Source organism: Mercenaria mercenaria, chromosome 7 (assembly GCF_021730395.1).
Source record: "Mercenaria mercenaria strain notata chromosome 7, MADL_Memer_1, whole genome shotgun sequence".
Taxonomy (NCBI): Eukaryota; Metazoa; Mollusca; class Bivalvia; order Venerida; family Veneridae; genus Mercenaria; species Mercenaria mercenaria.
The window spans coordinates 14,791,760-14,818,612 of NC_069367.1; the positions used below are offsets into that span (position 1 = coordinate 14,791,760).

The 26,853-nt window shown below is 33.5% G+C and overlaps 1 protein-coding gene across 13 annotated transcripts in view; it reads right to left on the bottom strand.

Annotated features, from left to right (window-relative positions):
• Positions 1–1,118: 1,118 nt before the first annotated feature.
• The window catches only part of LOC123554864 (acetylcholinesterase-like), a 183,351-nt gene continuing 157,616 nt past the window's right edge, over positions 1,119–26,853 (bottom strand). For 11 of the 13 annotated variants that reach the window (XM_053547635.1, XM_053547637.1, XM_053547634.1 and 8 more), the window contains 4 exons: positions 22,537–22,621; positions 19,459–21,029; positions 12,954–13,147; positions 7,197–10,248 (listed from right to left, as the gene is read on the bottom strand). In XM_053547635.1, the coding sequence (XP_053403610.1) occupies positions 10,106–10,248; positions 12,954–13,147; positions 19,459–20,990 (1,869 nt within the window). In that variant the 5' untranslated portion in view covers positions 20,991–21,029; positions 22,537–22,621 and the 3' untranslated portion in view covers positions 7,197–10,105. Of the gene's footprint in view, positions 3,698–7,196; positions 10,249–12,953; positions 13,148–19,458; positions 21,030–22,536; positions 22,622–26,008; positions 26,073–26,853 lie in introns of those variants that run through there. The other 2 variants (XM_053547641.1, XM_045345237.2) reach the window with 2 other exon arrangements.

Sequence of the window (26,853 nt, forward strand, 5' to 3'; positions counted from 1 at the left end):
AGCGGCATGGTGCTGTTGAAAAAAAAGAAACACTTTTCAGCGTCCCATTAGAACAAAAAAGGCAATCGTTACAGTCATTTACTTATTATTTCATTCAATAAATCATCATAGTTATCATTAAGCAACATTTGTCAGTGAAAAAAAAAAAACAGTTTGGAAAAAAATACATTGTACATTTTTTCATGCATATAGTAAGGAAAAATCATTTTCGTCATGATATTGACTTTATTAAAGATGATTTTGAAATAAAAAAAGCTAATAGTACCATATCTGGTGACCTTAGAATGAAGTATAAATGATTTATATATAGTGGTTGCAAAGTAAATCCGAAAATCAGGGAAAACTAGTTACTTATGGTAAAACGGTCTAATTATAGAGTCTGCTAAGTATATATTCGAGAAATTATTACAAATGCAACTACTGTTGAATAATTTGTCATATTTATTTGCTTTCTGAAACGCTTTATTCACTTTAAAAGATTTCTTCCAAGAAATAATTTATTAAAATGACTACAATTATCAGAAGATCGGGGTCGCGGAAATACGTGACAAACGGATCAGATCGAAAATTATATCAAGTAACTATTCTAAACTGCATTTTGTCATTACAGTTATTTTATACATTTGAACTATGTTTATTTAAAACATTTTTTCATCCGAAAATGCAAAATCCAAAGTAGATCTATATGCATACTCGTATAATAGGTACTAAATTTGATTAAACTGGCATAAAATAAATGTATTTTGACTACCTTACAGCATTTAGGAAACTATTTTTGGCGAAAGAATTCATAGTATAAAAGAAATCTTCAAATTCAAAAATCCCTTTTTCATTATTCTCATCCCTCAATATATAAGAATGGTGTGTAATTAATGTCCGGCAAAATAAAGCTACAAAGTCCTTTATCAACCAGTAACTCGAGTAGGTGATAAATGTGCATGTCCTTGTAACAGCCATTTGGTGCAAAACCCCCAGCCCAATACAAATGCAGCAACCGGCCCGCAGGTAAAATGTCAGGTCAGGAATTATATGTAAGTCCACGTTGATAGGCTGCTGGGTGACTATGATTGCAGGGTATGATCTAACTATTTACAAAATCGGTAGTCAAAAGTCATTAAAACAATTTTAAGAAATGTTTATTTCTATTTACCTATTACAAATGGATAATAGTATATGCAGTATAATAATTAACAAAGAGTAACAATAATAAAACATCCAAGTTTAAATCAAATTACAGCAATCAGAACGATATGAAATACTACTAACATTTATGATTATATACTAATAAACACATTACCATTGTCCCTAAGGTGCCCCTACATAATAAATCTGGTTAGAGCAGACAAAAATGCTTGCAAAATGGTATTATTATCAAGTACGTGTTTGTCTACGAAGACAAATGCACCAATCTAAATCAGACACTTGTTTAATGTTAGTTTACAATAATTCCATTCATACAGTTACAGCTGTCTAAATTTCAATGTAATTTGTTTTCAAATATGACATACAATACAGTGCACCCAATGTGGGTTTGTCCATTGTACAAGGATACAGACGGTTTGCACAACGACTGTTACATTAAAAACAGCAGATCCAAAATAGGCCTATCTACCAATCTGCTACCCTAGCAAATAACTATGAACCTAATGAGATAGCAGGGACTTAAATTTGCAATATGTTCTCCCACATGTAATAGTAAAAAAAGATTTTAATATTTCCTGAATATCAAAATATTGAATCAAGATCACGTGGTTATATACATAAAACATAACAAAAACAACTGCATTGTTTAAATAACATATTGCTTGCAAAAATAAAAACAAAGCGGATAACATCTTGTTTAGTTAATGGATTATAAAGTGCAACGCGGTAGTTGGATCAGTTAGGTCGGGGTTCTAACTAGGTACGTGTCCGTTCCGAAATATTGCCTTGCAGGACACATCGGGACTTCTGCCACCACTGAAAGCTAGGAAGTCTCCATTCGACTAAAAAATGTGTCAGTGAGACTTAAAATCCAATGAAAACAAACTAAAAAAATTATGAATGATGTCAAACATGCGTGGTACATATAACACATATTGTGTAAAATGCGATGTGTTGCCAAAATGTGTACGATATCAAAGTGTGTACACTTTCAGTACATAACATAACCAAAGAACTGATCGCATAGAAAGCTAGTGTAAAAATGGACTTCTTGCATTATGTACACGCTGTCATCTAAAACATTATTTATTGAATAAAATTTTGCAAAAGTCAAAAAAGATCACATTCTGACAATGTATGGAAGGAATTAAAACTGTTAACATTTTCAAAAACATGAAGAGCGTTTTTCAGAAAAATATGGAAAGAAAGTATGAGCGCAATGAATTGATGTGTAATGAAATAGCTTACCTTCAAACACTTAATTTCTGATACCTGGCAATCCTCTTGTTTTACTTTAAACAAGTCAATGTATAACTATGTGCAACACGCTCACAGTCAAAAGACAAGAATTTATACCATACAATCAGTAAGTTTAAGTTGTGTATCATATAAATATGCACATATGCACATAATATTAGTTGAGGATTCGTCACACAACAAGAAATTGTTCAGTGATGAATAATTTTAAACACATTAATTCAACAATAAGACTACACTGTGTATTGCTTAATACACTAGTGATGCAGATAAAAATGTTGAGATGACCAAAACACAGACAACCAAAAACGCATCTTTCACCAAATGTTGAGAAAGGCAATTTGGAAGAATATACAAAATGAGTTTTTTGCCAACATGTAGTACCCATTTTCAACAATGACAACACACTCTTTAGAGTTGCCCCTCCTTTTACATCAGTGCTGTTCGAAGAAATATTTTTTATCCAAATTATCTACCACATCAAGTCAGGTTTCTTTTCAGTGATATGTGGAATAGATGATAAAATAATGTATGAAGCAATGGAGGAGTTGAATAACGATTACAAAAGAAAGGTTATTGCTATACCGCACAAATTTTCATATAATTCATCTGCAAATTAATTATTGTCTTGGCATTTAGGTGTAGTAATTTACCATTTACTCTTTAAACATTATTTCAAATCTATTAAAACAAAAACTCCCATCACAACAGGGCTTCAAATCTTAATATATACTTGAAAATACCAATTAGTATGATCATTCAAATGTTTTATGTCTTATATTCTTACTATGCCTGGAAGTCTTCTTCCAGTTTTACTTTTATCTTCACTAACACCCGGCGTGCACCCTGCCCATAATACTCGCAAGAGGCGTGAGGCAGTAATCATAGATAGAGATAGATAGAAATATGTTGCATCTTTCTGTTTATGAAAATGTATTTCTTGTTTTGAATTTATTTCGATGTAAAACAGTATATTCCCACAAAAGTACGAAGTGACTGTGGCAACGTTGCATTCAAATGACGTTAAGAAAAAGAGTATTTTACGCAAGTTGTTCCATGACGATATAAATACATGTATATTCATTCATTAACTACGCGTCTCCTGTATTGTATCTCGCTTTGGTTTTCTATAATCATTTTGCTGAAGATTATACAACAAGCTCTGTACATGTTTATTGCTAAGACAAAGCGAAGGCAAGCAGTGTCACCAGACTTGTTACATGTGGCAGTGGTTTTGCTGCTTGGGTCCCGGAAATGGGCTCATCGATAATTTCGTCGCACTCGTGGTCGTATTCCTCTGAAAAAGTAAAGAAACAAAATTATAAAGCACACATGTAAAATGCTTAAACAATACACTTGAATGTGTGTATATAGCGTAATTGTACAATCTTTTAGTATAAGTTTTCCCATAGGACAGTTGGTTGTTCACTGTGTTTGTGTGAGTTTTACCTATCTCTGCATGCTGTAAAGTGACTGAAGCATGTAATGGATTTCCTCTTAGCACTGTACAGATTTGTAATTTGTCTGCAGCAGACCTACGCTTACAGTTTATGAACTGTTCATAACAATTTAGAAGTTGTTCTGTACATCTTATTAATTGTTGTTGTTTTTTTTACCTTTGGAAATGTGTAATTAACATTTACACCTTGCTTTCTTGTAGCTGTGTTTATCATTAAGCCCGTGAAAGATAGCTAGACGTAGCTGTAGATTAATCACTGAAACGCATATTTTTAAATTTGAAATGATTTTAACTTTACCGGCTAAATCAATGACTTTATTTTGAAAAAAGCGAGTCCAGTGCCAAGAAAGTGGTGCAGGCGACCTTGTGTAAGCCATACTTAACCTTTAACCTGCTGGCGGCAAGTGATATCTTTGCGACAAGTGTAGACCAGGCTGATCATGGTCTGCATAGTTCGCTATTCAGACAGTACATTTTCAGTAAACATTACTTCGAATAATAAATGGTATTGCCCAAACTGAATAATGACAGACCAGTCCATTTTAGAAATATAGCAGGGTAAAGGTTAATGTATTCCTAGGATTTTACTCAGTCTTTTATTCATCCCAGGTCCAGAGTACATCGTACCAAAGTCTGAAAATGCCACACCCAGTTACATCAGACAGGCTGTCATAGTGGCATATGTCTTCTTTTATCTTGTTTTCTGTCCAATCAACGATGGCATAGTTATCCTTTCGTTTTACTGATATTTTGCCAACTTAATTAAGCCTCAGTACCCTAAGAGAATGTTGATTTGTTCTCCTGAACTAAAGCTTAATAAACATATTTAGGTAGTAAGCATACTTTGCTGATCACCTTATTTCAAATTTATTTGACTTTAAACTTCAATTTAGGTTTCAGATTCTCCCTTCCTTTGGGATTTACCACACTCGCTCTGATATCAAACTCACTTTTATGTGTCTGGATAGCAGATGTAAATTCAAGCAAACTTATTTTTGCGTAGAAGACCTGAAATTAACGTGGTACATGTTTCGCAAATCTAGAAAGGACGTCTCAGACTACTGGCATCTTTTTCTTTTGTTTTAAACCAAAAACAAAACAATCATACCAATTATTTAAAACAAAAAAAAAACACAAAAAAACCAATCATACCAATTATCGTAGTCAAAGTCGAACAAAAAAAACTAGAAAACATTTTTGAAACTGAAAGAGAAACACAAAACACAGGAAACGTCGATGTTACAATTTTGATAAAATGTAATCCCAGCTTTCCTTTCTAGCTAACTAGTTTTAAGGTTTAGATACTTTATATATATTACTGACATTGACCTAAGCGGTCTGTTTACCAAAGTTAATTTTCTGTTCAAAGCGGCTATAACAAATTCATCAAACGTATTTTTCCTTGAATATATTCCAGAAAAACAACCGACAAGCAAGCGTGATCAAAACATTAAAAGATTGAACGAAAGTATGCCAAGCTTATCTCAGTACAAAACTAACTGCCTGTTCTTGATTGATTTAATAGCAAAAAGGAAAACAGAAAAGGTAGATCTATTTTGGGGTCACTTTTATCTTAATGCGATCGATATCATGTAAACAGTGCATATGTCGGATTTTATGATTCTTATCCACCAGGGTATCCCGGAATCAAATGATGACCTCTTTTTAGCGAGAATGACATTTGTAGAAGAAATGCTCCTGCCTTTCAGATTCGGCGAAATATACCCTATACGAGCTTTAATGCAGTTTGATACATTTTCAGACCAGGAAACTATTCTGTAATGAAATATAGTTTTGAGCAGCCTACCTGCCGTTTTTAAAAACATCTCAATGTCATATATAACAATGCCAAAAGCATAATTATATTGAATTTGAAAATGACTAGTGTGATTAAATCCTTGGAACGTGATAATTAAATTGTTCATATGTTTCTTTAACCATATTCGTATTTAAGTCATATGACTTTTTCCATGACGTGGAAAGCATCTTACTATTCTTGTTATGGTATCTGTATGCGAGTCCCCTACATTTTCATACTGCCAAAATAGACAAAACGTCATGTTAATATCAGGTTCTTCCTGGCAGCGGAACTGTGAACCACAAACAGAACCGTCGTGATTAAACAGTTGACTAAAGTACCAATGTGTGATAGAAAATTTTTGTAACATGTTTTTGTTCTGATTTTTATTGCTTAATCTGCCATAGTGATAGCACATTATTACAAAATTACGATTTTATTAGCCTGCCAGCCTGCCTGATGGAATAATTTGTTTGAACACATGTTGTGATTAGCGGTGATTCCGAGAGATAGCGTGCAAATTTGTTCGGGTCAAAGCAGGTTGCTTATCAAAGTCTACTACCACGTCTGAAATGAATATGTGTCAAAGAATGGCGATAATATGTCATTTTAAGATAATATGTCATTTTGCTATGTACGAAACACATTATGTTTCGTCTAAGTCAGGTAGGGAGGCTTTTGGCGATGAAAGAAGCGGGCAACTGCATTTATCTTAACATATCTTTTGTTGCGACCTCTTTCAATAGTTAAAGCATAATTCTATTTCTAGTATTTTAAAGATGTAATTGTATCTCGTATCCTTTCATACCATTTCACACTGGGATATTTAATTTAATTTTACTATATCTTTATACATATCTGCTATTCCACTAAAATATAGTATAGCAAAAATAAATGAATATTAAAATGTTTACAATTATAAATGAATGTATATAATTATATATATGAAAAAGCCAAGATGGCTTCTGAGATTATCATGTACGATTTAAGTTAGGAAGTCATCAAGAGAGCTAAAGGGGTGTCAGTATGATTGCGTACTTAGAAAACGCGGCTTCTTCTGTTGAATCTTTAGTTTATCTATACCCCCCCAAAAAGCAATAAGATCCACTGTGATATGTCTACTCAATTCATCTGCGTCCTATATTCCCCTATGAACCAAAAATATTCTATTCCGCCTGTTATGTTTTTCCTTGTACTGCATTTACCCCTGACTGAGATGTAAAACATTTGGTTTAGCAATTATTATTCATAATAACTTGTGAATAAGCAGTTTTACCTTTAGATTGTTTATGATCTAAATATTTCTTGCATTACGTTTTTGAAACATTTTATATTATATGTGTAAACATGCATTATGTGGGACAAAAATAAAGTTGTAGCGGAATAATGCAATCTTGGTTATCCGACAATGATTCGTAAAATGAGTATTTATACCGGCTGCTCTTTGTTTGAAGGTATAAGATCAATTTTGAAATAAGAACTGGTACAGTATCTTGTGTGTCATACAATTTGTAACATAAAGTTAAACGTAAACACCAGTTTGTTTAAATATTTATTTTCATATTTTCATTATACGTTTTACATAATTTTACAATTAAATTACATGTAAAACATACAACATGAGAATACGGAACTCCATCTACTACAACATGAACATTACCGTTAAGTTAACACTTTTATTTAAGGTTTGTTTGGTCGAGTGTGTTGCAGTGATATAAATTGTATATAGAAACTTCAATAAGAAACAATTTCATTCCGTTATAAGATATTTTACTGTAAATACATGTATATCTAAACAAAAAGAATCAATAGATTTGGTTCGCAAAATTGAAATTAGCGGAAATTCTAACAACGGTATCTATTGTGAGTTTGAACAAACTACTTAAATTTGATTTTCACCGACTTTGTGTTGCTATACTGAACAACAAATTACATCATGTCTGAATGGGAATTTTTGGAGACATCAGAAACGCACGGTGTATTGACGAAAATATATGCTGACATGACATGTATGATAAATGAACTAATGCTCTCTCGTTATAACTGAGTAGACAAAACATCGGTACATATATGGACGAAGCAAGTAATATATGAGGTATTGGATTTTACCTACTTTTGTCTACTCATAAGCGATGTACGCTTGGAAAAATACAACGCAAGAAGAAAATTGACTGTTGTTATATTAAAACTTTCAAACTTCGTTCACTATATTTGGTGGCTTTTATATCTAATTTTAGTAAACTCGCTGGTCACACACCAACACACAGTAAAATCGCTGATATTTTTTCACAGCTAACTCGTTGTTGACGGTAAAATCGTTGCTGTTATATATTAATCTCGCTGTTTTTCATAGCTGTCAGTCGTTACTCGCACAGTTGTGATACTCGTTGTCGCCTCTGTCGTGGTGAAATCACGTATATCACTGATATCATAGTAAGGTCTCCGGTCGCTGTTGTCATAGTAAAATCGCTATTTTTATAACCTCGTTTTTATAGTTATCTCGTTGTTATAGTGCACTCACTGTTTGCGTAGTAACCTCTGTCTTAGTGAAATCGCTCTCTCTCTGTTCATTATTGTCATAGTTAGATCTCTTTCATCATAGTAAACGCTATCCTGCCACCAAGTTTATCGTATCAGTACATAAACACTATTGTTTGGCATAAGAAGCAATCCTCGGTACATTTCAACCTACATATTTTACGACTAGAATATAATGTATATGCACCTTATGCATTATACTGTTAAAATGGTATAAACAGAACGAACAAATAATGTCTTTTTCATTTCTTGTCAACAGTTTGAACCAGATTTTACCCCCTCAGTGTCATACACATGAGGCAAGTAACGCATAACTGTGTTTATGCTAGAAAGACTTAAATGGTATATGATATATAATTATGTACATTTCTATTTTTACTTAATTATAAATAATTTCTGATTGTTTATCGTTCAAAATTTTCCTCGTTCAAATGTCGAGTCAGTGATCTACGTTTCGAAACAGCAACATTTTCAAACATAACAAATCGTTTTATTTCAGAAGAAAACCGAATTTTCTCAAATTAAATACCGGTATTTTAGCTATTAGAATCCAGATTTTACGCCAACGCTTACGTGTATAGAGACAGCACATGATCGAAGCAAAGAATGCATATTCAAAATTTATGTATACATGCCATTCTTTCGACTTATTTCAACACAACTAACAAGTAGTTTTATCACATTTTTTTCTTTGATAGACATATAAACATATTCCTCATCACATAATTACAAAACTACAGTCCATAGAATAAACAAACGTGTCTGTAAACATAGACGGATCCAAACAGAAGGGGAAGAAGCATTTTATAGAAATATTTCGATGGCAAAATACAATACATATCGTAGCCCTGGCCAACCTATAAACCAGGCCAGTCTATTTTATAAGTACAACAACACGGTTCACCAATTAAAAGGAGTTGTACAATATAAGAACCAATATTATATATTCTAAAACCGGAAGTTCGTAGACATTTCTAAATCATGCATTCGGTGGAGCAATGACCTGATTAGCAGCGCTCAAAATGCAGTTCTTTACAAACTAATGTCAGACACTGTGACTGAAAGTAATATAGAAATAATTACATATTCATGTGCATTTCAAATATGTTTTGTACATATGTATTTATTGCTATTTATTTTTATCTATTGCAAAAGTTTTTGCCACCCTTTGTACCCAAATAAACCTAATTTCGCGAGAATACAATAAACATGTTAAACAAAAGTCATGAAAATTGTATTCAGTGATGAAGAACACAAAGTTTAAATGATAAAATGTAATTGTGACAAACAAATTTTCATAAAAATCCAAAAATTCAAAACTCATATCACCTTTGTTATCAAACGGCAGAGATATCCTTACAAAATACATTACTTGCAGCAACAATCATCACTTCTCTTCTGATAATATCAAATAAAAGATGCACATTTTATACAAAAAATACTTGAAGCTTTATCATCTTTTCTAGCATTGTTTCGCGAACCACACAATTTGACCTGTTTTTGAGAATCAGTGTCTACAAACCACACATTCTGACCTGTATTTGAGAATCAGTGTCTACAAATATATGACCTACGTAAAATCATCAAAATCATCAAATATCAACTTCTGAGTTAACGGTAGTTTATACTGAACTTGACAAAGATCTATGAAAATTGTAGAAGATTTGACATGTCATGTTTATTGAAACGCAGCAGTAGTATACATGTTTAATTCATGGTTTTTAGCGATTGTTTTAAAATGTAGATCTCCTTCCATTGTACATAAAGACCTCTATGACATAATTTAGGATATATGATTCATATCATGAAAAATAGTTCTCCAGCGGAATTATTGCGTGACTTATGGGGCGCATTATTATTCCGCAAAAGAACGAGCTATGTGGTAAATCCGAGGTATTTTTGTTATTTTTTTAGGGTGTCGGACAGTTTCGATTTTTTGATAAACCATGGTCCAACAAAAAGCTGTCAAACTGTTGCTTCCATTCCACTATGTATTTTGTGCTCCACTCATTGAATTGAAGTTTCCATTCCACTTCCATTTCTGACATATCAGCTGAAAGAGGAATAAAAACATGTTTTATGAAATTAGAATCATAGGTTCATAAATAAGAAGCAAATTATGCAATAACGTACAACTGGTTTGAATTATAGTAAGTGATGCTTTTCACACAGTATGTCTACAACATAATTCCATAAGAAAAACGTACCCATGTATCCGTATTTTTTTAATCATGTAACTAAAATCCTATATTATCACTTTCTTAATTCAAAAAATAAAAATCACATTTTCAATATGTCCAGAAATATTTGGATACGAAGGTTGTTTTTTCTTTATACAAACCTCATATCTTTATTAAAGCTGTTCAGAATAGTGCATCAATAAAAAAAGGTATGTCTTAAACCTTTAAAATGATATCATTTTGTAAGTGTTTATCTTTGTGCTGTATACACTTATCCGATAAGTCATATAAAAGTTATATGGCTTTATTAAATTTTCATATATGTTAATATATATATTTTTTTTCATAGCACTCTCGCATGAACATGAATGCATCTGATTAAAAATAACTATCTGCAAAAACAGCTATATATCAAAATATCTTTCAAACAACTCTGGTAGGATTATCAGAAAATGTTCATGATGCTGCTTTCTAGTTTTAAGTTCTTAATAAAAAATAATTCTTTAGGGAGAATAGAAGAAAGTGATTACTTGATTTCTTTACCTGGGTAGCAAATCAACTGTTTATTATATAGTTAAAGTGAAATATCAATTATTGATGCAACCTTGAACAAATTACATGAACGAGAGGAGTATTAACATAAACTTACCGCTTTCTACAGCTACAGAATTAAATCACGCCAAGATGCAATCTGTTAGAAAAATACTTCATCAAGTTATCTTCAATTTATAACACTGCAAACACATTCTAAGATGCTGTTAGTAGGCAAGAAAACACAAATAAGCCGCGCCATGAGAACAGTCTGGTCAGGATCCATGCTGTTCGCTTTCAAAGCCCCTTGCAATTAGAGAAACTGTTAGCGAACAGCATGGATCCTGACCAGGCTGCGCGGATGCGCAGGCTGGTCTGGATCCATGCTGGTCGAAAACCCACTACGTTGGTTTTCTCATGCCGCGGCTCAAATATCGTAGGTTGTTTCCGTTGATCAGAGACACTTGTGATACGTTGAGTTGAGATACATGCAAATATGAACAGGTTACTGCTCTTTACCGGACAGCGCGAAAAGAAGTGGAACAATGCGTATCAAATTTACATGATACAATGGTCACATTAGATAGAAACAAGAAACAATAGTATTGATAAGCAACACAAAGTAAAAGTCTCGGCTGTTTGTACGAATGTCCTGTCACCATTTTATTTGGCATTCTGCAATGACCGTTTCCTTCAATTCTATATGTAGATGTACTTCGTAAATCCTATTTCATCTTAAAGTATAACATTTATTTCTTGGACTCTTTTCCATTGATTACATTTTTAAAAATTCTGTAAATAGAACTAACAGGAAATTATAGTCTAAATTACATTAGAGGGGCTATTAAGTGTTCTTTTTATGACTTTTGTTTGATTTTCCTTTTAGTGAAATTGCAATTGCCAATGCTGTCAATAAGAATGTATGGCGAATTATGGATCTTTTTACCTAAATGTTAATAGATTTCATTCACATTTTTATCTCGAAAATGTTAAATGTTTGCCCGTTTCCCTTTTTTTCTTTTCTTTTTTTTTAATTCAAAATTTTGTAACATGCCTGTTTTAAACACAAAGTCAGTCACAATTCTTTAAGAGTACTGCAACTAATCTGCGTTTGATAAGCCTGTCCCAAAGCTGATTAAGTTCATTGTAAAAATTATCGAAAAGAATTTACATATTTCGATCGAATTAAGTGGCCAAGAAAAAATGATTCTTTAAGACTTGGACTAAGCAAATGTGACTGAAATAAATATCTGCTATTCGTCGCAGTTTCCGTTGATACACCACGCTTCCATTATTGATTCATTAAAAGAAAAGTGGGTCACGTGCAATGCACAGAACCAGCGCCATTCTATCAATCTATGCCAGACTTTCCCGCTATAATTGTGACATTAATTGTATGTCATGATACTTCAAGCTTCAACATCTTACATTTAATGTCATCCGGATTAAGAGTACGTCTCGACAAAACAGGCTTTATCCATGGTTGCATTCATAGTTCAGACTTCACCATTTTTCTTAATACGACACCTAGCATTTCTAACAGTACCATGCGTCAACATTTGAATACTGAAAATGTTACTTTCAGTGGACATGAAACAGATAGTATTGCATCAATGCCAATACTGAAAAATATATTTTGAACTGATTAGCTGATGCACATAAATAAGATTTATGAGAAGTCTCTAAACACTTATTAGTTCTGTATATATGGAGCAACTTCATGCTAAATATATTAGCAGAAAAGTGAAATTACAAGCAATAACAAATGTTTTTCGATTTTTCCAGAAGACAGGTGGCACTGACACAACATAGCAAGTGCATAAATAACTGATTAGCATGGTTCAAGCATACTGTAAAATGTTTCTGGAGGAACTGTAAAAGGTACTTGATGCAAAATACAGTTCTACATTTGCAAAACCATGCCTAATACCTGGTCTAACAAATAATTAGCTTTGTTCAAAACACACTGTTAAATGTTTAAATAGTTATATGTAGGAAAACTGATGTAAAATGCAGTTCACAATTTTATTAAATTCATGCACAATACCTGTTCTGACGACAAGGTTTGGTAGATAGTCCTTCCAGAATGAGCATTCCTTTGCTCTCGACCCATGACCAACTGCTAAAGATTTATCCAGCCGATTTATAAGCTCCGGTCGCAGGATTAAATGTTTGCGAGTGACGTTATTGAATAATGGCCACTCATCTAAAAACAAGGACCCTGGTGACCTGTTGGGGTCTCTGAAAAAATATTAAAGTATAATTATGAACAGTATTAATGAGCTCTTCAAAACTCTAAGTTACCAGCCGTATCAAAACAGTTCAATATCCAAGTGATATCTGCAGCTGAAGAAAAAAAGAGACAAAATATCGCCCGTTAGGCCATACCAAACTGATTAATAGTTCTTCGGAAAATTTTCAAAAAAAATTGGAGCGGGCGAGCGAAATTTTTATTCTATTTTTTTTTCTCAATTTTGATTTTTTCAGAGGCGGGTAGATTTTACATGGAGCGAGCGGGCTTTTTTTTTCCCAGCTTGGACCCTTGAGGAGGCGGTTATGATTATACATGAAGTTAACATTTCTTTAGAAATAACACAGAAATCAAACATTTACAGTGTGGGTAACACAGTATATAGCTTTTCTATTATGTTTTAAAGACTACATGAATGATTTTGCAAATAAATTCTTGCCAAACCTCACTGAATCACTTTTTTTTTAGTTATAATTCTTAAGGGATGAGTGTCTTATCTTTAATTTTGATTTTTCTACATTAATCTGAAGGCCTGCCTATTTAAGACAAAACAGGCACATGTGTGGAATAACATTTCTTCTGAAGCACAGTTAGATGGCTTAGGCACATGAACAACTTTGTGCCCCTAGTGGAACTCCAACCCATAGAGGTGAAGGGAAGTAACAAACCAATTGACCAGTGAGACCAAACAGAGTTGGTCATACAGATGCTTCGACATTGCTCGAATCCCTTTGGAATAATTTCTTAACAGATCCGGCTAGCTTATGTTTTTGTGGTGGAGATTCATTTCAGGCAAAAATGATAACAAGACTGACAAAGAATGATCCCAATATGGTCACCCTTAAAGTGTTATATGGCCACCCTTAAAGTGTTGTTTGTTTTGCTTTGACTGAACTAGAAATTTAGAGTTGGGGAGGTCTGTTTTTTTCCAGTTTTTTTTTCGTTCTATCAATTCACAGCCAAGTAATAGACAAACAGGCAAAATTGGGGTTACAAAAGGACATATTTTATATCTACACTACTTATTTGAAAAGCTAAACAGTTTTTAAATTGACTAAATGCGTTTCGATAGAATATCTGACTGCTGTACTAAAGAAGTTAAGTTCAAAAAGATTTGGCCTAGACAATGTGATAGGTCGGTCAGGATCTGTGAACAAACATTTTTTTAAGATAGTAGTCGGCCTCAGCTTTGGGCTCTAGATATAACATACTGAATTAAACAACTGATAACAAATGGTTTGAAAACTATATCTGAACAATATTTCCAAATATTTTTAACTGCATCCCCGTGCACGTCTTACAAGTCGTGATTCGTTCCTTTCACTGTATTGAACAAAAGTAGAACGTGCCTACTTCATTACCTACCGACACATCGAAGGCCATGTGTGGCACTAGCACAGACACTCCAGATTTAAAACAAATGATGAACAACACCATAATTCCTGACTTTTTGAGTTTTGGTCATCAGTAACATGTATTACGGATGCATGAAATCCGATCAATATCACTTTGACGCATTAAAAAAGCGATAAAACCTGCTTTGCCGTTATTATTCCGGACCGCGTAATCGGGAAAAAAAATTTTTTTTCGGAGATTTTTATGTACGTGCGGGCGGGTGATTTTTATTTTTTTTTCTCGGGAATGAAATTATTGATGCGGTAGTTCCGACGAACGACATATCAATTTGGTATGGCCTTAAAGAAAGTTCATTCCAAAAAACAAAACTTGTCCCAATGACCTTGACATTGCTGATGGAATCCAGTAACTGTGATAAATACTTAATCAAAAGTAAAATAAGAAAATGAGTACTAAACAAATCTTTGCAACTTAAATAAAGACAAATGATTCTCAACATCGCACATCGCAATAATGAAAATAATTCAGTAGTTCTTTGAGTTAAGGATACCATGGCCAAAAAATAAATATCCAAATTCTTTACCCTCGTTGACTTGATAAAGAAGAGATTCTGCAATGTTGTGATAGATAATTATATCAAGTTAAAATATATTCGTGAGAAGTATTATAAACGAAAAATTACCCGTACAAAAAGAGCAATACCATATGACACATTTAACTATCCTCTGACCTGACCGTTACACGGGTTCATTGTATTACAAACCACTATGATGTGAAAAAAACATTTACAAAAAGATTAGATATAGACACAAAGTTATTTGATTGACTTAATCATATTTCATTACTCTTTGATATTAACAATTACAATAACAAATTTCAACATACATAATCAAAGGGCAAAAGGGTCGGACAAGAAGTTCTGACAAAATTTAATTAGAGACTCTCCTTCCCTTAAGCTGTAGATAGAAAAAAAAACGAACACAAAAATAACATCATATAAACTCGATGATAAACTATAGATGACGGATATACAAGTATTTACAAGAGAAAATTAAGTAATAAAAAAACACTGTTTCACGATAAAAACAAACAAACAGAAAAAAACGTTCGATGTAATGGCATGGGTCTCTCTGTCTGCCATCACAAGTTATGATTCAAGCAGCAATATGTAATTCTAAAATAGTTTATGCTTTAAAATAGGACGATAGATTCTTGTGTTTTATTTGTCTGCATTCTCCAAGGATCTTATTACAAATTTAACTGAACTTCTGTTTTTCGGCCGGCATACAGTACAATGATACAGAGAATAAATGTACATAAAGTGTCCACGTTAATTAATGACAGCGCTAGCGAACACTTAGCTGTCAATAAATGATATGCTCATTCCACAAGCATTAAAGCAAGTTAAATTTTACATAATTGTATCAATAGATTTTTTCGTAGATTCCTGTAATATTTGTTTCAAGATAATTTAAAAAACAAGATAGCTTACTTAAGCTGAAATTAACCATAAATAGAACAGTAGTGTTTATCACTTTAGGTATCAATGCACCATCATTAATTTTATAAATGACAGCTGTATTTAGGTCCGTAAAAACATTATTTCTTGCGTGATTGTAATTAATTTTTCCAACAGTCATGTTGAATTTTCAGTAAGAACAGATTTACTAGATACACTATGTAATTGTTTTATAGTTGATGCAACATTAGCAAATGGGTTTTCAGTGAGTTACTTTTCTTTTTCTTTTTTTTTTTCAGGTAGTTCTGCACGTTTGATAGACTGGATTGTAAAACGTCATTTAGCCTGATAACGTAGTGTAAAGCCTGGAACGAAATTCATGTTATGAATAAATCTCAACCCGTAAGCAAATTTACTTACCAAGAAAAAGCATCATATTAAAATATTGGACAGGTTACATACTTAAAACTACATTGTAGAAACAATTCTTTTTGCTTTGCAAAAAAGTCAGCAAAAGTTTGATCCCATTATGAAAACTTGCGTGAGGTCCAATTTGTTCAAATCAAGATAGCAAGGACTTTGTTTATTTTTTTACTTGCGGTTTGCCAGATTTTATAAGTATATTAATCAAATTCTACATTGTAGAAAAAACTATCCTTACTTAGGTACAGAACTACCTTAAAATATCAAGTAACTGCTATTTTTGAAATTACAAATGTTCTAAATATTTAACAAAGAAATACTTGTAGCGTCCGTCTGCTTGGAAAGTTACGACGTTTGTAGAAGTTTTTATCTTGTTCGATCGATATAGTTATAGTTCATAAAGCGACTTTCCAGCTTTTTTCAGTTAAAGGAAACCTCAGGTGCTCTCTGAGCAATATCTAAGGCACGGGCGGGCACCTAGGTAGAACCACCGACCTCCCGCAAGTCAATTTGGTGAAATTTTAAAATGGAAGTATTCTACACTACAAGAGCGGTTTTATACATATTTGTTATGACGTCTTGTATATCAGAACTTGTCTTTGATATATAACCAGCAAATTATAAGAAATATAGTAGAAACACAACGACAAAACGGAAATAGCAAAAGTACAGATATTAGGTTTTTCTTTCACACGCTGCTTATTAAAGTTCACTGACTCAATAAATTAAAGAAATAATCTCTTTTCCAAGCGATAAAATGCGATGTTAACGACATTTTGGATTTACAACTATTGCCGACAGCGAACTGTTATTGAGAATAATCCGGTCAATGAGAAATACGTACGTCTTCGTAAATAATGTGTTTGAGGTCTCACTGCGCAATGTGGAAATGATGAGTGTGAAAGAATATAAAAAAATCCCATCAACAAAATAATTGAGAATAATTTCTCTATTAGAAAGAGGATAATTAAACAGTAACCCTAAAGATTTTGAAACTGGAATGTAAGCTACAACTGTCTAAATGCAAAAACATAATATGATTTTGAAAATCAGTTGATTTAACACCATATCACAATGACACCGTCTTATGTTAACTCTGTTTGATCGCCGAAAAACTAGAGTGATTTTTTTGCACTACGATCTATTTATAATACGCCTAAAATACAAATGCACGAAACAATTTTTAAAGATATTATGTCACCCTAGTTGAATTTTTGTCCAAAAAAAAAGATAACCATTTTTGCTGAAATTCTATTTCCTCCATGCCAAACCATTTTATCAGATGGAGATAAAATTCTTCAACAAGAGGCGTGGAAATTTCCGGAAAACCATGTTTTTGTTTTTCTTTTTCGGACATTTTCTGTTTCAAGTAACACTGAAATTGGCTTTACAGTGATCTTGACCCTACTAGTTACAAAAACAATACACAAACTTGCTGTCTTGTTAAGCTACCTACACACAAAGTTCCATTAGAATTGCTGAACAGAAATTTTTCTCCCTATTTTTAGTAACAGCGATACAATTCAAAGTTATTTATATAAGACTGCTATGCAGCAAGTTTGGTGACAGTATGTCAATACTACTAATGTTATAAACCGGAATCAAACTTTTTGATGATCCTAGCAAGAAATTTATTGTTAGCAACTGTGACATTGATCATTTCCCTATTGCATCTAGGTTAGTCCTTTTTATTAATAAGAATTTTAAATCCGGGGTCGGGTTAAGATCCACAACTCATCCGATGCCTTCCAAATGTCTACATTGAGAAAGTACAATAGACTAACGCTTAGTCCACTGCGCCACGGTTGCGATAAGTTAAGTTATGCTTGACCGTCAACTTTAATCCCATTGATCCAATATGCTTAATTGCTTAAGGCGGTGCTAGAAGAGACGGCTACTAATAAGCTTTGTCATGTATGCTGCCAAAAGATCTTCCCACAGTTTTTAACTGGTATAAGCTACCTATAGGTAAAGTTTCATCCAAAATCAAAAACTTGATCCGCCCAATGACATCACCATTCTAATAGATTTGAAAAACCTGGTTAAATCACTTTTAGATTGTAATGTGTATGATCTTTTTATTTTTCCTGAAAGTCAGTAAGTTCTATTTACATCTAAAACTATAAAATTACTTTTATGCATATCAGACAATGAAAAAAAAACAACGAGAAAAATAATGACCTTGTCTAGAATTTATAATAAGTTGGAAAATCTGGTATCAAAAAACATTTTACAAAACATTCATGAAAATAAAGCGTTCAAATAAAATAATGTCAGTACCAATAATATATGTATGTACATAATGAAATACTAATCATCATCAATTTAATGGTACTGGCCTCCAGATCGTTCGACAAAAAAGATTTTTTTAGATATCTGGAAATAAATGCTATATTTCTTAAGAACGCTTTAAAACTTAATTACTGACAAACTATATGTTACGGAAACACATGCGAATTTGCTGCTTTTACGACTTATAACGATAAAAATCAAAAAACGTAGATCTATGTAACGCTTTTACTCCAGGAAAACTGTCCCGACTATAAATATGACGTCATAATTCACTACTTCCGTTAGAGCGCTATTGGGTACGACGAGGGAAAACGTCCTTATTGCTATGGCGGTCCGGTGTTCGATTCCCGACGCAGTCAACATTTTTTTATTTTGATTTTTTAAAATATTTTGCAAACAAAAAATCATATTCTAAGGTTCATAATATGACCAATATTCAATTTGAAAGAAAGATTATTTTAGCCAAATCTGGAGGTCAGTGCCTTTAAGTTTCAAACTGGTTACGTTCAACTACGGATAAGCAATTTGGAGAGCTTAAGGACAGTATAGTGTTCCACATGCAATAGCGAAGATATTTGTTTAAAAAGCAACTTAGGAGTGGGAAGTGCAAAATAATTCGGTGGTAACTATTCTAATCAGAGTTTTATAAAAGATGAATACGAAAATATAACGAAACAAAAGCCTAAATGGAGACTACGAAGAAATAGATGTGAACTATGAAAATGCGCCTGCTACCACAATATAAACATGATAAAATTTCAATGTACCTACCCGGTTTTTGCAAAGTTGGTCCAGTATCTCATCATTTTCTTGGAAAATATTTTCTCTTCTTCAGTATATCCAAATGATTTATTCGTTGGTTCTCCAAACATAAAATTGATCTCATCAGCGTGTAAAACACCAGACCATTTTGGCCAATGATGTTTAGTTGACCGATGTTCGAAAACATAATAATATACACTACTACCCGCTGAAGCCGCGTGTAAAGCAAAGTCTACACAGGGACATATAAAACTAAAATCTCCCACTGCCATATCAATTTGCCATGCATTCATTTTCTGATCATATGGATTTAACCAGTTCCGGTATTGAAATTTTATCGCCTCCTTTCCGAAAGAGTTTAATGATTTCGGATAATAAGGATGATAGTGAAATATATCATCAATAAGGGTGTCAAAATAACTTTGACTAACCATAGGTTCAGAATCTAAAGAAAATAATTCATGATAATATATAAGCCAGAAATTGGCTTCGTTTGTATTATGGCCTAATAATACTGGACATTTCTTAAAGTTGCCATTTCGTAACGATTTCTCGGGATCCTCTTGTAAAAATGTCCCATCTATAATAGGCACAAATGGAAATCTTACAACCCCATAATCTATTGTACCCCATTCAGGCTCGTGAAATTCATTGGCAGGTACTCTCCGTAAACACTCAATTATATCCGGAGTTTCCGGGTAATCACACTTAAAATTCTTTGCAAGTATTAGCGATCTATTTTTAGCTTCCTTGTCAGAAATTGTCGCCCATGCTGCTTGTGGGGCACCACTTTGTAAAATGACTCTATGAAATTTGCTGCGACTTAATGGAGACATCATATGCATTCCAACACTTACGGCTCCTGCACTTTCTCCAAATAGTGTCACCGAATGAGGATTGCCTCCAAAATAATGAATGTTTTGTTGGACCCAATCAAGTGCCATTACCTGATCAAACATCCCAGCATTGCCAGGGGCTTCACGATGAAAGAGTGCTAAATACCCAAGAGCCCCTACCCGATACTGCATAGACACAACAATAACGTTATTTTCGGCAGCTAAATATCTCCCGTCATATATATCCAGCGCCGATGATCCCGAATAAAACCCCCCACCAAAAATCCATATCATAACTGGTTTGCTTATTACAGAGGAATCAGTTGGCACCCAGACATTCAAATATAAACAATCCTCACTGCAGTTTGTGTTTGGGTTCCATACAGCAGCTCCTTTGTGGCCTGGGTTAGTGTTGTCTTCCCCTTGCCAACAGGCAGCTGGTTTCTCCGTTGCATTACGAATACCTCTCCACGGATCACTTGGAACAGGGTGTTTGAACCGTAAATCACCTACAGGAGGTTTCGCGTACGGTATTCCCCAGTATATATCAACTTCCTTTCCGTGAACCCTCACCTTTAATCCTTGAACTTTGCCTTTAGTTGTCTGTGCAACGGGCCCATATCCCACTCCTTTAATGCTCGGCACAATCGATATTAGTATAGTGCCTAGAGAAATTAACTGCTGAATGACGTCCTTGAGTTGCATGATTAGTGATCCCTGCGTTCCTTATGTCGATGTTTAGCTCTGAAATAAAGTAACAATCATCAGTTACCGATCAACAGAAATAACACAAATGAACTGGATTCAGAATGTAAAATGTAGCAATGATATCATGCTTGTACGAAAACAAAAGGAAGATCGTATTTATTTAACGAATGGACTTTTTCTTTCGGAGTTAGAATATGACCAGCAAATACATGAACTCCGATTCATAGTTAATTTACTAATCAAATTTTGTCGTTCATTTCGCGTGATATCCGTATTTTAAACACAGCACATATTTTGTTGTATTTAACATCAGTGTAAACTTCCACCAGACAGATCACCGCGATGTCATGTAAGGAACGTTCTCCCTAACAACATGCTGGTAAGCGGCGTAATTGCAAATTTAGTACCTTTCGTTTTGCAGTTCATGGCTAAAATATACAAAAAAGATTGTCTTCTGTATAAAATTGAAAAACTTGGCTGCTACACACACTAAGATTAAATAACCAATTTTAAATTGTCTTTTGGAGAATATTTTCAGTGCCGAATGAAAATCAAAAGAAAGAATGGGTCATGTTTGATGCAAGAAAAATATTTTCAGCCAAACAAGCTGAAAAAATGAGACCTAAAATTGTAGTGGAGGTGCATCAACTAAGTTTTCATGACAGATTCAATAACGCTATTATTTCAATATGAAAATGCTACCTAAATGTCAAGTATAAATTTATCATGTGATGTCAACCAAAAATCGCATTGAAAGTAAGAAAAATAGTTTTACAGTAAAAATAAACTGACAACTGTTTCAATCCGCAATTATGCGACTAACATTTTTTCGGGCCATTTTCCTATATAGTGTCTGTATACCTTAAACAAAATAAACATTATTATTTTCAATGGTACGAAAAGGGAGAAAGAAGAAATATGATATGACAATAAGTTCGGATCATGATCAATTTCCTTTATATAACCATATTACACCCACAGTCATAGTATTCACCATTATCATGACAACACTGGAATCAAATCTACAACAATCCTCTGAAGTCTATGAAGCAACCATAATGATATCATAATAGGTTTGAATGATTCATGGGATGAAATGAATTGTAAAACACCTAATAAGTACAACACCCAGCCCCGGCTTTAGCATACAATTTCGAACAATTAGTTATACAACAACATGAATCTAAGTACGGTCCGGTGGCGATTTCTTTGGCCGCCGCACGGCCAATAAAGGTTGATGTCTTTCTATCAGAAAATGTTTTGGACGCGTAGAATTTCAAGGATTGTCCATGAGAGATAAATTAGACGTGCAACAGTCTTGCGCCCACTAATTATGGCTTAACAAGAACTCTTTTAGATTCTCTTGTATCAAAAGGACTAGAAATATATTCAACAGAGAGTACACGGGGCTGCATTTAACGGCAAGTTAACGGCACTCAGATGATAATATTGCGGCTGTAAATCGAGTTTTTATGAAGAAGTTATTGAAGCTAAGCATGCATATAATGCATCCAAGCAAAATAATACTAGAAAGTTATCTCACCTTTTTCGCCTCCTTCTGGAGACGTTTGCAACAATATTATCCACCGTCGCTTAGCACACTCTTAAAATTAATGCCCATTGTCATTCTGGAAAAAGAAAGAATTATTATTATACTTTGATAAGAAATTATCGTTTTACATCTAAAAGGGGCAGTGAGATTATTGTCTGTCCATAAGGAACTAGCGCTGTCACTGAATGGCGATTAATATCAACGGCAAGGGAAAGTTAAGGGGACGCATACTTTGAAATTAGAAAAAAGTGGGTGGGGTATTATAAAATTTACCTGCAAAAAAGTACAAAGTTTTGGTAAATGAAATGAATACTGTTTCAACTGTTATAAGTACACAAAGGATTGCTCACTAAAATAAAAATGAGAAAAACTGAAACAAGAAAGTTATTGTTGAATTACATAAGACTTCTTGTGTACATTCAAAGTCAACAATTAAGACTTTTTGGTGCGAAAATAATAGTGCTTCACTTTGTCCAAACATTTATCAATGTCCTACAGATTCTAATTTAAAGAAAGAATGTGAAATAAGTTCACTGTCTTGCTTTTCATTTGGCATATGTGAGCTAAAACACATTATTTAGTTTGTTTACAAAGTAGTGCATAAGAAAAGATACGGTGGTCAAGGAATGCCACATTACAAAACTAAAAGAGTATATTCCCCTTAATACATTAAACATTTATCATTACAGAAGTCTAGTGGCTTACAATAAAGGCCTAGAAATGTTGCCATTATTAATTTTTTACTTGGTATTCATGAACTGCAATGCACTTAAATATCAAAACACATTCAACAAACTTCTGAAAATGTACTGTCTTAAAAATCCCTAAAATAAGTTATGACATTTGGTTGAGAGGTCCAATCAATGTGTATTTGTGCAAAAGCAACATTCTAATCTTGTTCACAAAAGTTACTAATACACAGCAGGAATGTCAATGATCAAAACTGGACGAATATACAGTTATCCTCACTTTAATGTCATTTATAATTTGTCCTTGAATTCTCCACCATACTTTTCATAACTCTGTTTGCACGAGTTGCACGAGAATGCTGTCATTCACGTAAAAAAATGGGGTCAAAGAAGTTGTAAATGCAATATCATGTAAACGTAGTTAATGGATTATGCAGTTCAAGATAAACTTTATCTCATAACGTAACGAACATGTATAATGTTGTAACAACAACTTTACTTACACTGATTTAAGTAGCAGTCGGTTTATAAGTGACTTTATTGATTCATTTTGTGTTTTGTTATTGTTGTCAAAAGTATAACGGAAGTGCCTCACAACTGAAGCGGAAACCAGTTTGATGCGCAAAGTAGTCCACTGTAAGTAATATTTTTTGACAAATGTCCACAGAAATTAAGAATTTTCTAATATTAAAGACGAATATCTGAATAGGATTCATTATTTGATAAGAAATTATAATCATCGACATGTTTTTTTTAAAAATCATACACGTGCTGACACCTAAGTTGTCTCCCGTTGTTTATTAGAGTTACCTTTCGTCCGGCGCAGTAATACATTTGCAGTGAATCGCCGAGAAGTCGTGGGAAAATTAAAAACCATGTAAACAAACAAAAATTAACCACCTTTTCAAGATAAATTTCAAGTGATCGACATTATGCATTTAACCCGCCTGACCTGTGTAGCATCTTAGATATCTGTTCTAAGGTATTCATTGTGTAGAATGTCGTGTTATGCCCTTGCAATGCTAATCCCACTCTGATTTTTTTGTTTACATTTTTTATCAATGAGAAATATGGCGTCCATCCCGAGATGAACTGACGTGGCGTTAATTTTTTACACGTTTAAGCACACCTGGTGTGTTAGAAAGAAAATCTCATCCCTTCAACATTATTTGGAACACTGTTATTGTAAAAAACCTGTTTTTTCCTTATACAAAAGCTTAATATTTTGTGTTGAATGTACTTTCACAAACACCTCTGTTTTCCTATTACATTCATAGTACCACATCCTTATCCACAAAATACTGAACATTACAGGTGTCCATCAGTATTATATCAGTTTAGGAATATGTTTTTTATTTTCCCACCATCGATTTCTTGAATATGCACCCCTTCCGCATTGCTGTATGAACTGTGAATGTAGCAATATGCGTCCCCTTAAATGTTGAGAACATGGCAGTTGACATTTGACTTTCAACTGTGACCTTGACATTAGGCGAAGTAACATGGGATTTGCATGTTGCTTTAATGAGGTTAACAACTAATGCCAATTTTATGAAAATCCTTCTAGCATAAAAGATTTGGAATGGGCAATATCAGCTTTATCCTTGACCTCTAAGTGTGACCTTCTCGTGACCCGTACGATGTGCTCTATGCCATCTTTATCAGGTAAACAATTGATGCTAGTTTTAAGGAAATCCTTCTTGCGGTTTAGACGACATGAAGCGGACACGAAGATAACACAAAGATAAGCTATTTGACTACTGACTTCCGGGAGTGATCTTGAACTTAGACCTAGTAACTCGGGTTGTGAACTCTGCACATCGCCTTGATGAGGTTGATATTAAGTGCTTGTTTTATGAAAGCTTCTAAAAGGATCAGAAGATATCCAGTGGACACGTATTTAAGCTCTGACAGTTGACTTCAAAGTATGACCTAGATCTTTTACGTATTGTCGTTGGTTATGCACTCTGCATGCCGTTTTGATTAGATACAGATGCTGGTTTTATGAAAGTCCTCCCAGTGGTTCAGAAGACTTGGAAGGGATTTTTCCTCCTAGCGTGACACTGACTTTGGTCATAGTGACCTGCGTTGGACAATAAGGTAAACAACTGATTTAATTTAATGAAAACATTCAAGCGATTCAGACAATATGGAGTGGACACGAAGTTAAGCTTGCTGAGCGTTGGCCTCTAAGTTTGACCTTGGAACCTGCGCCGTCAACAGGTTGTCTTGATCACCTTAACAATTAATGCTAGTTTCATGCGGTGAAAAAAAATGATGCGGACTCGATGGATGGTTGGACGGACGGAAATGCGTAATTCATTACAGTTCCTAAATACTTTTTATCTGTATAGATATATTGACAAATCTTGTTTAATTACTTTTCTAAAAGGAATGATGAATTTACATCGAAAATGTACATTATACCGACATCAAATTTACACTAAAATACCACTAAAAGCCTACCATTTACTCTCATATTACATAGTTCATCATATACTCCGACAGACTGTAACTTTATTGTATCATACTTGTACTCATAATCAGCTTTCGTGAAACATACACAGACAAGACTTAGTGTAAAAGAAAACTTCATTAACTACATTCGCTCTGTTTTGTATGAACTACTAGAAAAACATATTCTGTTGATCTACTTTTTACCAACATAATCCCATAAATCTCTGGTAATATCACTTAATCTTTTGCGAATGTTACCAACATACACATAGTTTTCTTAGAACATAAAAGCAATGAAAGAAATTTAAGTTTAATACCTGAACAACACAGAAAGAATCCAAATAAATCTTAACACACGTGATTTAATTATAGCTGTCTATTTCTGCACATATGTTGAAAGAAACTTTGTTTACTATTCTGCCTGATACTTGGCAAGCGATCTGTTTCGCGTAAAGGTCACAAAAACGAAGTAATGTAATTTGCCAGATACCTAGAATTGTAGGTAGCATTTTTAGTTTCTTGATTCATTAATATCATCACTATGGTGAGAAAATGCGATTCCCAGCTCTGGATTAGTGGCTTTAATGGTGAAATAGATAAACAAAGAACTCAGGTGACCTGTTTTTTGTTTGTAATGCTCTTTAAAACATAATTGGATAATGAAATTCTATCAAAGATATGGCCTTGTTCTCAGTAATTCTCCTTTGCCGCATGTTACATCCTAATGCCAGTTTTCATCTACAACATATACCTATAACAATGTGGAATATATAAACGTAACACGAATTTTACTTACATGCCGAAGAAAAAATCTCTATTGCATGTATTATAAAATCTCTATTGCATGTATTATATATTTTTGAAACTCATACAGTCAATGTATAATAATTGACAGTACGATACCGATATTTTACTCCCGTTCACCAATTTTTTTCCATTATGTTTTCCTTCTTTTGTCATTTCCCAGATGTAAAGAGTGAATGCCTATCGAATTCGGGTGTTAATTTATAACGTTTGTACACGAAAGACAATAATTTGGCCTATTTTGAAATTTAAAAAAATACATTTTGCGATATATGACCACAATGTTTGGCTTTAGAAAAGTAGAATAGTCTACTTTAAAAGACTTATTTCCACGAAACCGTACTTGAAATAGATTCAG